Source organism: Enhydra lutris, unplaced genomic scaffold, assembly GCF_002288905.1.
Source record: "Enhydra lutris kenyoni isolate GAN:26980312 unplaced genomic scaffold, ASM228890v2 scaffoldscaffold9, whole genome shotgun sequence".
Classification (NCBI taxonomy): domain Eukaryota; kingdom Metazoa; phylum Chordata; class Mammalia; order Carnivora; family Mustelidae; genus Enhydra; species Enhydra lutris.
This window is the reverse complement of record NW_019154093.1, coordinates 62422376-62436388: the sequence shown is the minus strand read 5'-3', so window position 1 is coordinate 62436388 and position 14013 is coordinate 62422376. Positions and strand designations below refer to the sequence as shown.

Genomic DNA, 14013 nt, shown 5'->3' with positions numbered 1-14013 from the left:
TACAATCATATAATAACCAGGTTAAACATGGAATGGGCTGGGCAACAAAAAAAAATCTGTCTTAGCAACAGAAAATACCTTAGTATATGCGGGAAAAAGGGAATTAGTATATGGGGGAAAATTAAAATTATAGGATTTACATATTTACTACATGTATAACACTGTTCTATTATTAGCTCCATGGAGAAAAGGAGACAGGCTAAAAGGCCCAGCTAATCTATAGTATATTTTATTCAATTGTTTGTTAGGAGCATGAACTTTGGAGCCAGACTGCCAGAATGCCTAACTATCTCAGCCACTCACTAATTATGGGACTCTGAACAAACTGCTTATCTTTTTGTGTCCCACTTCCCAAATCTATGAAGTGGGGGACAATATAACTTCTTTTAGGGATAATGTAAGGATTAACTCATAAGGGCTAAGAATGATGCAGGCACTTAATACATAGCCAAGAAATGGCTAGTGATTAGTATCCATATGTATCAGACAAACTTTTGGTTCCAGGCATTGAGACAATTTTATTCTAAACCATATATTTTGTTTTTGCTACAAAATATATGAAATGAAGAACTGTAGCAATTAAGGTGGCACCTAAGAGTAACTCCTTTCAAACTAGTAATTTTCTAAGTATTTATTCCTATCACAGGAATTACCCCAGAAGACAGTGCAGTTAAATTTTTATAGGCAAAACAAGTAATGGTAGAAAAAACAGCTAATTCCTTCTACCAACACCAATCATCTAAAAGACCCCACTTTTTACAAGCTGGTATAAAGTACTCTTAAAACTCATTTCTACCAGTGTTTCTTTTTAGGAAAGTCTACTTAATGGCCTACATATCACAATAATTAACTGAAAGTAGCCTTACAAAATACTGAAAAATACCTGAAAATACCAAGTGATAATTTTGTTCTTCCTAATCTCTGTGGCTACTGAATGGTTCAGTAGAAAAACAAGTAAGAATTTCCAAATGATATTCAACTTGGAAGATACTGAAACAGCTTAAATTTACTAAATACCTAATAAACAATGAATGTTTTATTTTCTAAAAATACACACATGGGAAAACATAGGCATCACTTAAATATATGAGTACTGCTCTATTAGCTCACTGCTACATACTAATTAAGTTCCAATTAGTCTAGCTTTGCAGTTTCCTCACCAATCTACTGAAATAGCATATAGTAAGACAGCGATGTTTCACAAAAGATGTTTGTTTTTACTGCACATCCTACAGAATATTTAAAAAGTATAAACAGACTAAACATACACATGAATACAAGGAAAAACACCACCTGAGGTATTTTAATCCTTTGAGAAAACAACTCACACTGATCTGTAGATCATTTTTTCTCACACTTAGCTACAAGAGAGAAGAGATACATATTCTATTGGTATTTGGTAAGGAAATACTATTGCTTCCTGGTTCTTTATTTTAGGGGGATGAATTCCTTCCTGAGAGAAACATACTAAATTTTAATTAACTTTGTTTAGTCCCTTATCTACCACCCATTCCCTTTTTTGGACCACTAGTTAAGACCAAAATAAAAAATAATTATTACATTAATAAACAAAACTACTCACCTCTGGACTAAAGTCACTATCTCAAATTACTCTGGGGCTACCAGAACCTGGAGGCAACCTGTAGTCTCTAAAGTTTAAAGGAGTACTGGGAAGAATCTAGGATGTACCAATTCACACACTGGTTTAAATAATTAATGAAAAAAAAAAAAAAAAAACCACAAAGCTGGGCATCAATTTCTTCCACCAAAAACCAACAAATAAATGCAACAATTTAATTGTCCTGTACAAATTGTATTACAAAGTAAATAGACCTAGTTGATGAAGGAAAACTCTATAAAGATTTTCAACTAATTAATGTAGAGAAATATGTGAATTAGGGGGAAAAGCAACATTCGCAACTCCCAAATGAAATAAATTAAGGCACAAATCATTGTTGGATACTCAAACCATTAATAGAAAAATATAATGGAAGGATCAGAATGTCACCAACTGAACCACAATCCATCTTAAAGCATCACTAAACATGGGATAACCAGATGTTTTATGAAACACAAGAATACGTATAAAGTATTCTTGCTTGAAAAATATGAATAAATAACAGAACCTAAATCTAATGAGGCTTTTGGAGCTAAATTCCGGTTTACATAAAAAATGCCAATGGATGGAGAAACAGGTTAAGATGACACTACAAAGAACAGCCACACCAATCGAGACTTAAGGACTTTTTCTCAAAATAACTAGGTTTCTTCATTAAGTCAGTGGAAATGAGGGTGAAGATGGAGAGGACTACCTCAGATTAACAGTCTTAGGAGAAATAACAACCAAATACTATCTATGGCCCTTGAGAAGATCCTATTTTGAACAACTCAACTCTTAAAATACATTTTTTTTGAGACAACTGGAGAAATTTGAAGATGGATTGGGTATTCAATGACATTAAGAAATCACTGTCAAATTTGATGGGTATGATAATCATATTATGGTTTGATAAGAAAATGTCATTATTTTAAAGATATTATGATGATGTTTGAGATGACATGACATGATGTCAAGGATGTGCTTCAAAACACAATGATGAAAAAATGAACAGATGAAACAAGTGTAGAAACTACTAAATCAAGATGATGAGAATGTGGGATTCACTATATTGCTATATAATGACTGAACTCTGACAGTAGAAACTTTTTAAAAATTACCATGTGAATAATCCACTCAAAAGTAACAAGTTTCAGAAATCACTTAAAAATAGCTTTCAAAGAAAATTTCAAAGCTTATTTGTTAATTTTATGTATCACGACCACATAGAAAAAAACATTCAATTTATCAGCTAAACAATCAGAACAATTATACCAAGATATATTTATTTGGCATGAATAAATGTGTAAGTATAAAATACTGTTCAATAGCTATTAAGAAGTTTCTTTTGAGAACACCCTTAACTTTGCTAAAAAGCTAAAACTTAGGATCTAAAAATTACAAACTTTTCTCTATAGCAGTAATTATCAATTCACATTACATAGTAAAACCATCTTGAGATCTTAAAAAACTACAAACTCCTAGGAGACTCTATTCAAGATTCTCAGTCTAGGGTAGGGCCTGGTGATTTCAGTGTGCAGAAAAACCTGAGACACTATTCAATGGAACTACAGATTTGCCTTTATGAACAAAGCTTTATTATACTTTCTCCATTATCAATTATTTTAAGGTCAAAATATTTCTCATAAAAAATTTGTTTAGCCTTTCTGTTAAGGACGTAAGATGGCTGACTGCCACTTTATTCAACTCAAAATGCACAGAAAGCTTTAACATAAGTATCCTCTGTATATGTTATCTTCCCTAATTTTTAAAAGGTAGACAACATGATCATGAAAAATTACTTCTAGAAATTTTTTCTAAAAGTGAGCCACCCCTTAATAAATTAACTACACTTCTTAAACATGATAAAATGATCATAGTAACAATGTCTCAATTTATAAATCTCAAGAATTTTTATCATCTTGTTCTATGAAGTAGAATATGTGAATAATTAATAGTCTGCCAGGTTTGTGATTATGTATTTAGATGTCAGATTTCCAATTAATTACAAAGCCCTCCATCTTCCTTCCTGGAAAAAATTATATTTTCTGAGACACTATAATCCTTAGTTACCAAAAGAAAAAAGAGAAGCTAAGTATAAAAGCTAGTCTTAAAAAAATTATTGTGTAAAATAAACCAATTAAAATGTATTATTGTATTGATTCCAAATTCAGTCAAGTTCTTAGATATAAAAATTACACAAGGTAAAGTGAATCCCCCTAAATATTTGCAGAAAAGAAGGATCACCTAAGAACTTGTGTTCTTATACAATCTTTGAAACAAAGGGAGATCTATTATTTCATTTTGAACAACTACTGTCTGAGGAAGACTCAGCAGGAAATGGATCCCATCGATACTAGTGAGTTGTATGCTGAAGTCACCTGACTTATTAAATTTCACTGGAGGCAGTGAAATTTAATTTTTAAATTTAAAAAATAAATTAAAATAAAATAAATAAAATAAATTTAATTTTTAAATTTAAATTTAAATTAAATTTAAATTTAAGCATAGAGAAGATTTAGTTACCATTCCAGAAGACATGACCTCACTAAGGTAATACTGGATGTTACTATAAAGGGTGTTTGAAAACTACTTTAAAAGGCAAAACATAGATGGTTCCTTATAAAGATGACAATATCCACAAATGTATGGGGCAAAAAAGTTAACTTCATGTTCCATAAATGGATATTTTCAGATTGAGATAAATTATTAAAAAATAATTTTTCTATAAACTGGCTAGTCTTAAATATTGTGATATCAAGTTGGAGACTCAGCTTATACTAAGTATGAATACCCTTAATATACACTTTACATGTACTGTACATCCCAACAGAAAGAACCTAGACAACCAATTCAGAAACTTGGAAAATGTCTAATAAGCACTTAAAAATTGTAAGTTGGCTCATAAAATAATAAAAATTAAAATAATTTGACACATTCCTATTCCTATCTAATTAATATCCTAGCAAATCCAAAAAATAATACCCAATGCTGGTAAGCAAAAAAGTGGAATAGCCAGTCTCATACACCATTCATATTAGTTTAGTATCATCTTTCTAGAAAGAAATTTGCAGTAAGAATCAGGAGTCTCTAACATTTTCTTTGATCCAATAAATCTAGCTCTAGAAATCTAGTCTCAGGAAATAATCTGAAAGATAAAAATGTTATGCACAGGGTGTCTGCCACGATGCTATGTATATATTAATAAAAAGTATGGAAGTAAATTAAATGTCCAATAAAGGTACTTTCAAAAGTACTACAAATCCACTAGCATGCTAGACAGATATTAAATTTTTTTTAAATTCTTAGTAAAATAATAATTACAATAAAACATAATAAAGAACTGCACATACAGTGATTTTAATTTTGTACAAAAATATGTATTTACACAGAAAATGAAAAAAAATTGTTACCTCTTGTAAATTACCAAAACTACCACAGTCCATACTATTATTTGAGTTTTGAAACTTTCAACTCATCTAACATTCAAAAACTATCTAAGGATACTTAATATAAAACCAAATTATAACAAGATGCAAAACCATTAAAACATATAAACAATAAAGTCATTTAGTAAAAAAAAGGTGAATTCACATATATCTTCACTTTCATCTTTCTTATCAAACAGAATGAAGAAATAAAGATATACTGAAATATTTAAAATAGAGCTAGAAGACGAAGACAAATTTGTTAAGTAGTGGGCAACTTTACTCATATGCTTTTAATGCAAAAAATGCAGAACACCTGAAAAATGAATAATAAAAGTATAGAGGAAGATAAAATTATGCCAGAGACTCATAATCTTTAATGAGCAAGACATTTCATTATTACTTAAAAGGAATTTCACCGGGGCCATGAGGTTACAAGGAAAACAGTGATGAACTCCCTAGAAGAATCAGGTGACTTCTAACCAGGACTCCACCCAGAATCCAAACACACACAGACATGTCTAACTATACCCAAATGGGCAAAATGCACAACTCCTTGAGTCCAAGGAAGTGACTCTTATGGTCTGTGCTTGATGATAACTGGAATTTCTTGATATTCTATACTTAAGTTGTTTAATGAGCTGCAGGTGAATTTTTAAACTTCTCAGAAACTGTATGTAAAATCTTGATGTTACCTATTTTGTGTTAAGGATTAAATAATGTATCTAATCCAGTAGGACTGTTGTGTCTAGCAGAATGCCTAGGACCTGGGAATTATTAAATAAATGTAGATTTTTTTTCTCTTCTATAAAATAATTTCTATCAGTAAATAATTTAAGAATCTATAGTAATAATTATAACCTTGTATCACACATTGTCTCACTCTTAACTTTACCTTTAAAAATGGTACATTATGAAACAGTCAACTTAACAAGCCAAGCTGAAGAAATAAAGGTTTAAACTAAGCCTACACAGTGATAAGAGATTCTGTCAGAAAAGAATGTTATTAACCTAAAGAATCTTCAAAATCATGATAAACAATTATGGCTTGTGCTAGATGTATTAGAAAATTAGAATTAAAGGCAAATTTTGTCTATTACCAGAATTAATTTCAAATATCAATTGCTTCTCTTGTGCATAAGGTGTCTCTGTTCATGGAAGTATCACTTACATTACTACATATTTATAATGGATAGTACAACTGTTACATATCTACAAAAAATATATACTTGCAAGAATTACTTCATTATCATTCTTTTTCTGAGGGGCATAAACTGAACTCTAAGAACTAGTTTATAACTCATTAATCTTGAGTTCCATATGGACAGAAATGCTGATTTAAAGATAATCTTACACATATATAAGAAATCAATTTCCCAAACACAGCAAATAGAACTGTAAAATTTCATCTTAAGTTATAGATCACTTCACTCATTTTATTTGCAAAATAACATTTTCCCTTATTTTTTCATCTTGACTCCATCTACCAGTAGTTGCAAATTTTTGCATTGTTTTTCTTCTGTGTGTGAAGTGAGTCAAATCCATCGCAGAATGAGGTGAAATATAAATGAATAAGACAAAACGTAAATGCCAAAATAAATTTTATAGAAAATTCTTCCTAGTTTACATTGCTTTTTAAGAGACAGGCTATAATATATTGAAAAAAGTCCATATGACTACTTCCGTTACGTGTTTTGCCTATTCACTTTTCACTGTTTCTATGCAGTGCTAAATTATAACATTCAGATTAGCCCTGAAGAATATGCACAAGGACTATAAACCTGGGCTTAGAACCTAGACAGTGTGACATCAAATTTAACATGAAATAACAACTCTACAGTATAGTATCTCTTCATTAGAGCTTTTCTTCTCTTATTTTGGGAAAGAAAATGAGGATGGTGAAAGGAATACAGCTGATAGAATTTTCATAACACTTTAGGTTTTTCTCCCAACAGCATTCAAATGCCCCTTATCTTAAAAAAAAAAAAAAAAGTAAAACCTAACACAATTTCTTAAATTCCAAAATGGGGTATTCATTATACTTACTGGAGTTTAACAGGCACCTTTCCACTTGGCAAAATGGGAGAAAAGTGGTATAGACAATAAAAATCATACCTAAGAGGGATGTCTCCTTGGCAAATGCTGCAGCAATAGCTGGGTCCAATGCAGGCTGTCCATCCCCAGATGGAAGATCAGGTCGAGTATAATCCCTACTTTTATCATTGTTGTATTTTACATTCAAATTCACAAGTTTGGAAAAATCAATCCTTAGGGTACAGCAAGCATTATAAATATTCTGACCATCTAGGGCCTGTAAAAGTGAATAAAGTATATCAGCAGTCTTAAGGAATGAAAATTAGTAAGAAACAGGACTTCGACAACAAAACCCAGCAATGAAGACCTGCATATAAAACACACCAGGAAAGGGATCAAATATCATACATTATTCTTTGTTATCCCAGTTGTACATGTATTTGTTTCCATAAATACTATCTTTTTAAAATAGAAAATGCTACTTAAATCTAAAATACAACTAGTTAAATATATATGCTAATGCTTTTAATTCAAAAAAATCTGCAAATAATTCAATTTAAAAAAATAAACAAGGATTACAAATATAGTCAGTCCTGCCAAAAGTCGTACCATAACAGCCTGCATAATATTATACATACACATTTTTTGCTGGATGGTAGTACTTAGAAGAATTGGTGTAATTTTATAACGTAACTTTTGTTTGAGGTCACATTTTATAAAGTGCCTCAAGCCAAATAAGTATCACTATAATACATAGTAATAATGCAAACACTATTATTTCCTTAACTTGAGGTGTTCAACCTGGATCCAAATAGATTGTTGAATTAGAAAATGCAACATTATCCCAGGAAAGCTCAGGAATAAAGAGTGCAAGCTCTAGATCTGAAAGCCTACACTCAAATCAGGTCATCTTGAACAAGTTACTTAACCTCTTTGAATCTCAGGATCTTTCTTAATCTGGAAAACAGAGAAGATAATGGCTGCCAGGGTCCTCACAAGATTACCTTGAGGATTAAATAAAAGATCACATATGTGAAAATACAATGTGAGTTATAATTGCTGCTGTTATGATCATTATGAGTTTTTCCTGGTACTATATAATCACCATTTCTATTCCAACTGGATAGAAGGCTAGAACAAACTAAGGAACAAGGGAATATATTGTTAATTTTTTATTAGAAGAATAAACATTTACTGTATAAAATAATGGTTCAGAAATGAAAAATATGTTTACCTCTATAAATCACTGTGAAAATGACAGTTCTTCTGATAATACATCAATAGACTTAAGCCTGTTTATACAGACCAAGATCCATTAGGTATGTAAAGCTAAAACTATATGATTTTAATAGTAGACCAATATGTTTTTGCATGACCTTTTTAGAAATGGGACTGAAATATACATGAAGCTTAGGACAAATTCAAGAGATTGTTGAATTTTCCCCTCCAACCCTCACTACTAATACCTCCATTGTTAGTCTTTTTCTGAGTATAAAGCAAAATGTTAGGGGGCAAAATTTTCCAATTAATTGAAAATAACTGCCAAAATTTTTAACCAGTGTATAAAAATTCGTTGGCTCTAACACTCAAGCTGCCTTTACATAGCAGTGGTACCCAGAGCTCTCAAAAACAGAGTACTGAGCTGCCATCCCCAAAGATTATGATTTCTTAGTTCAGGATACTGAAGAGTCCCAATGTTTTTTGTTTTTTTTTAACAAGGAATCTACATGACAAGAACCTAGGTGGGCTCTAGACCATAGTCAGAAGAAAACTATAAATTCTCTTAAAACCTAAAGGTACACTTTGCCGGCTAACTGAATTCCCAGTGCTTAAGATGTATTTTTCATCTCCCACTCATATGGAACTGTCACTAAAAGATGAGAAGGTAGGCTTGAGATCCTCTTTCTAAACTTGTATTCTTTGCCCATAATTATATATAACTTCTATTGTTTTAACAAGCATAAAAATGTAGCAACTGAACTACAAAGTTTAGAACCAACTCATTCCGTAACATACTGAGATATATAAGGATGACTGTAAAATGGGAAGAGATTTGTAACACAGCAGATTCTGGGAGAGTTGTGACATGAGAGGAAAGTTCTAATACCAACAATGTGCCATATATTGTGTTGTGTTCTAGGAATACAGCAGAGAAAAAAGACAAGGTACCCATTTTTATGTGACTTACAGTAAAACTTGGAAATACAGACATCTAACAAATACAAATTTGATTTGTGGTAGTGAGAACTAAGAAAGGAAGAGATATAATGTAGACTGAAGTTTATGGAAGACCTCTCTGAGACCTGCAAACCTGAAAGACTCTGGAAGAGTTGGACATAAAAAGACAAAGAGAAAGTAGTAGAAGCAAATGGAACATCCAGCTGTTAAGCCTGAGAAATCAGAGAAAATGCTGCACATGAAAGCTATTTTTAAAAAGTTCAATATAGTAAAAGGCAAAACAAGCTGTGGACTGATTAAGAGTTTTGTAAGCCACGTTAAGTTCAGCACTTTATACTAAGGACGAAAGTCAGTCACTGAAGGGCACTGAGAATGGAAGTTATAGGACTTTAAGTTGAGATCATTCTTAGTACTCTGGGAAAACAGGAGTGGGGGAAGAAGTCAAAGTTGTGAGCTGAGTGAGAAGGCCACTGAAGTAAGGATTTAAGAGATGACAGCTTGGATTGGTGCTTTACTCAAGCTGTATTCATGGACTAGCAGCGGAAACCTATCGGCCTAAAGATATAGGAGTCTATGTCAGAATCTGTATCAATATCACACTAAACACATTATAGCTAGAAGTATGTTGACTTGTATTTTGGCAAAAGCTCCTGGTAACATCAGAGACCAGCACTCTGGGTAACACCTGGCTTAGACTAGGGTGGTGGCGAGCTGGGAGACAAAAGGATAGGTGCGACAGAAATTTAGGATGAGAATCAGTAAGATTTGGTGATAGACTGAAAGTAAAAGGAATAAAAGTCATGTTTTCTGGCTTGTTACTGATGTCAAATTTGGTACCTGAGACTTACTACCACAGTAAACAACACAAAGGCAGGGTTCTTTTGGGGGGAGGGAGCGAGGCGAGGGGGTGGCCAGGGAAGGTAAGTTACAGGAGTTGAACTGAACACACTAATCTGGAAGGTTCCTGATGGTCCACTAATTTCCTAGTCTGGGTCTCTTAGAAAGGATCTGATGCTAGAGAGCCACATGGACACTGTCAGAGTCACAAAGGTGTAATTCAGCTGTGGGAACAGATGAAGTCCCCCCTGCAGAAGGGAAGGGATATGATAAGATATAGTCAGAGAGGTAGAATAGTATCTAAGCGAGAAGTGTTAGAGACCAGGAGAAGAGATGATTTTAAGAGAATGGCTCAGAGTCAAATGTTACCTTGAGGATGGGGACAATAAAGATTGAATAACGCTGTTGAGATTTAGGACTGTGGCAATCGCTGGTGACAGTAGGAAGAACAATTTGGGTAAAAGGGGGTCGAAACCAATATGCAAGAGGTAGAGAAATAAAAAGGAGATAAGTATAAACAGCAAACAAAGGGCCTATTTAGTAAATCTGGCTATAAATGACAAGAGAGAAGAATAGGGGAATAGCTGGAGAGTTATGTGGAGTTCAGGGTAAATTCACATACAATGAGAGATTTAAGGATGTTTGAAACACTGGTGAGAAGTAGCCAACAGAGAGAAAAATATGAGAAAGAGCGGATGACAGTGCAAAGTCTCTTGGAGGGCAGAAAAGGATAGGATGGGGTTTACTGATCTTAGAAATATCTATGTCTTTTATTAGAAGAGAAAGATAGGTGTGGTATAAGTAGATTTTGTGAGAAAAGCTGATGGGAGTGTCCACCTATTTTTCCTAAGAAGCAGGAGGCAAGGTCATAAGGGGGAGTAAGGAGAGACTTGGTGGAATGAGAATTTTCTGATACAGTCACTGTGAAAAATGGGACAGCATGCTGACTGGAGAAATAGGGTAAGATTTTTTCAAGTAGAGAGCTTAGTCTAGTTGTAGTTGATGATGATGAATTTCGACCAGTAACAATTGCTAGATCATATGATATTCTCTAGGTATACTCAACATACAGGCATGAAGAAAGATTACTACAGTCAGGTGTCAGGCTTATAATATAATGGGGCAAGCAAGTTTGGGAAATAAACTTTTTTCCTTCTCTAATAATAGTGAAATGAAGTTAAGATACCAAAATAGTTCATTAATAATTAATACTAAATAATTACCTGCTCTCTTAGAATTTCAATTGTACACCTTTGTGGAAAAGACCTGAGTAAGTGTATTCAATATTCACAAAGACCTGATGCTTATTATCTGTACACAGAAGATTGGTTAAATGAAAACTTCAAATATCTGATAACATTATTAAAGGATAATCTTTTGTCATGATTATAGATTATTTCAGGTGAAACACACACATAAACTACTTTCCCCTTGAATTATAGCCCAAATGCAGTGTAATTTCAAATCAAATTCCATTTCATCAGTCTTTTACCAAATACTCTTCCCTCTGCACCAGAAGAGATGATAAAAAATATTCCACATTAAGGAAAACATGCACTATATTTAAATATGTTGTCAAGGTGGGAAAAAAAATGCCATAAAGATCATGGCTTCTAGATTTTCTCTGCTACTGACCAAACCTCATACCACATGGATTTTGGCTACTCTCTAAATATAAAATATCTCCAAAGTTGGAGGGCTGGGACATACAAAGAGAAATCATTATTTTTGGAAAAAAGAATTCCAAATGTTAATGTGTGCCTGAAAAGGAAAATATAGAAGATTAGGTAATGTAACTTAAGAACCAGTAAGTAGCAACATATTGGAGAAAAACAGGCTGAAAATATGTCTATCTCAAATAATTTACCTCTTTAAGTTCAAGTTTTTACCTCTTTAAATATTAGCCTCCCCTTGTAACACGGGAAAAATTCCTGTTCTGTTTACAACATAAAATATCAGAAAAAAATGAGAGAACAGCACTTGCTAAGCCATTTCAATTATGCCAATTATTAACAGTACAGACTTTGTGCTACTTGAAGCTATATCTGCTCCCCAAATGAGATTCTGAGGATGGAAACACAATGAAACAATCAAAAATGGTCTAAGTTCCATACAATCTATCTTAATCTAGAGGAAGCACTGAAGTATTACACAGCATAATTGGTTTAAAGTAAGAGTAAAAGGGAGAAAAAGAGGCAAGACAGAAGGTAAAGGAAGGTAAGTAAAGACAGTTGATGTAATGGTTTAATTATGAATATGTAATGGTTTAACAACAGAATAATAATTACAATGAGATAATACGACCCAAGAAGTTAAAGAACTAGAGCGAAGGTAGATTTAAATATGATACACAAACAGAAGATTAAGGCATTTAGAAGCAAAGATATGATATGTAGTTTTCAAGGGTGGCCATGATAGGGGAACATACTTTACTTCTTTTAATAGTTTCTTACCCTCCATATATAACAATAAAAATATAAAGAATGTAAATAAGAAGTAGACTAGGAACCTATTTAAAAAAGCTATCTTTTTAAAACAATCTTCAAAAAGAATATTAAATATACTGTAGTCTTACATACTCTGAGAGGCTATCATAACATCTGAGCCACATGTGTGATGATATATTTTAGCTAAACTCTCTTGACAGCTAAATTAATTACTCTGAAACTCCCAATGGAAAACATTTAAAATCTTTACTGGTGTGCATGTACAATTTAATCCTGCTATATCCTCAAGAGCTTAAAACTTTGGACCTAAGTCAAACAAAACATGCAAAATAACAAAAATATGTATTATAGATAACTACACATATCATTATCCTTAAAAAGAAACACTTCTTTATCACAAATTTAAGCTTTCCTAATAGTATCTAAATGACACCAATTTGTGCCATCTATAATGCTATAAGGTATTGCCAAGTTATGTCAGTATTACTAATGTTAGCTATATATGTGTGTGTCTATCTGCCACTGAAAAATATCGCTATATCCAAAAGAAAAAAGAAATGCTCCAGACTTACTAGTTTTGCTTGTTGAGCATTTACTGGATCACCATACTGGAGAAGAGCTTGAAACTGGTTATTTTTTGTAAATGTGATTATCTTCAATACAGCACCAAACTTAGAAAATATCTGTTAAAAACATTAAAATCAAAGTATTATTTATCTACTGTACATTATTTCTCCAGTTTATAGGTAAACATGAAAATTAAGTTAAACTTACTTGGTGAAGAACATCAAGTGTTACAGGGTAGTACATATTGTCAATAATTATTCTAAGCACTGGACTCTGGGCTGGAGTCACTGCACTCTCACTAACTGTGGTGCCACTAAGAGGAGTATTTGCTGTCTGGACAGCTGTCACAGCTTGAAGAACTGCTTGAGCACGCTGAAAATTGAAAGATAAACAAGTTAGAAACATATTCAGTATTCCCACTTATACTCTGCTGTATGTTATACTACTAGCTCATTTCTTTTCTAGAACATATACAGAGTAAACGAAATTTAATAGTCACTCAATAAATACTTCTGAGCATCTGCCATGAGCCAGGTACCACCTGTTTATAATTCAAGTATTCTACTAGTATTTACTTCAAAGCAATTATCTAGGGTTTGGGACCTATACTGAACAAGCAAAGATAGGCAATGTAATTTATTTTCAAAAGAAGAGAATATAGTTTGGCCGATTCACATAATCAGAAAATGTTTTAAATAGAAAATTTTAGAGAATAAAACTTCAACCTAACATTATTCACTCCATAAAAAAGGCACATGGTAAACCTCAGCAAGATTACTAGATTACCCAAAAAAACTCCTATAAAGCTTATTATTTTTAATACAATCTTTAAGGAGGAATACATATTACCATAACTTCTAAGATACTATTAAATTAAACCAGGAGAGATGTACTACTGTTAAGACACCTCTTAATTTCTGAGCTT

At 32.5% G+C, this 14013-nt stretch overlaps 1 protein-coding gene across 1 annotated transcript in view; it reads right to left on the bottom strand.

Annotated features, from left to right (window-relative positions):
* The window catches only part of LOC111142780 (polypyrimidine tract binding protein 2), an 88871-nt gene that overhangs the window by 19150 nt on the left and 55708 nt on the right, over positions 1-14013 (bottom strand). The window contains exons 6-8 of the mRNA XM_022496076.1: positions 13296-13460; positions 13094-13204; positions 7141-7336 (exon numbers count right to left, since the gene is read on the bottom strand). Coding sequence (XP_022351784.1) covers positions 7141-7336; positions 13094-13204; positions 13296-13460 — 472 coding nt within the window. The remainder of the gene's footprint in view (positions 1-7140; positions 7337-13093; positions 13205-13295; positions 13461-14013) is intronic.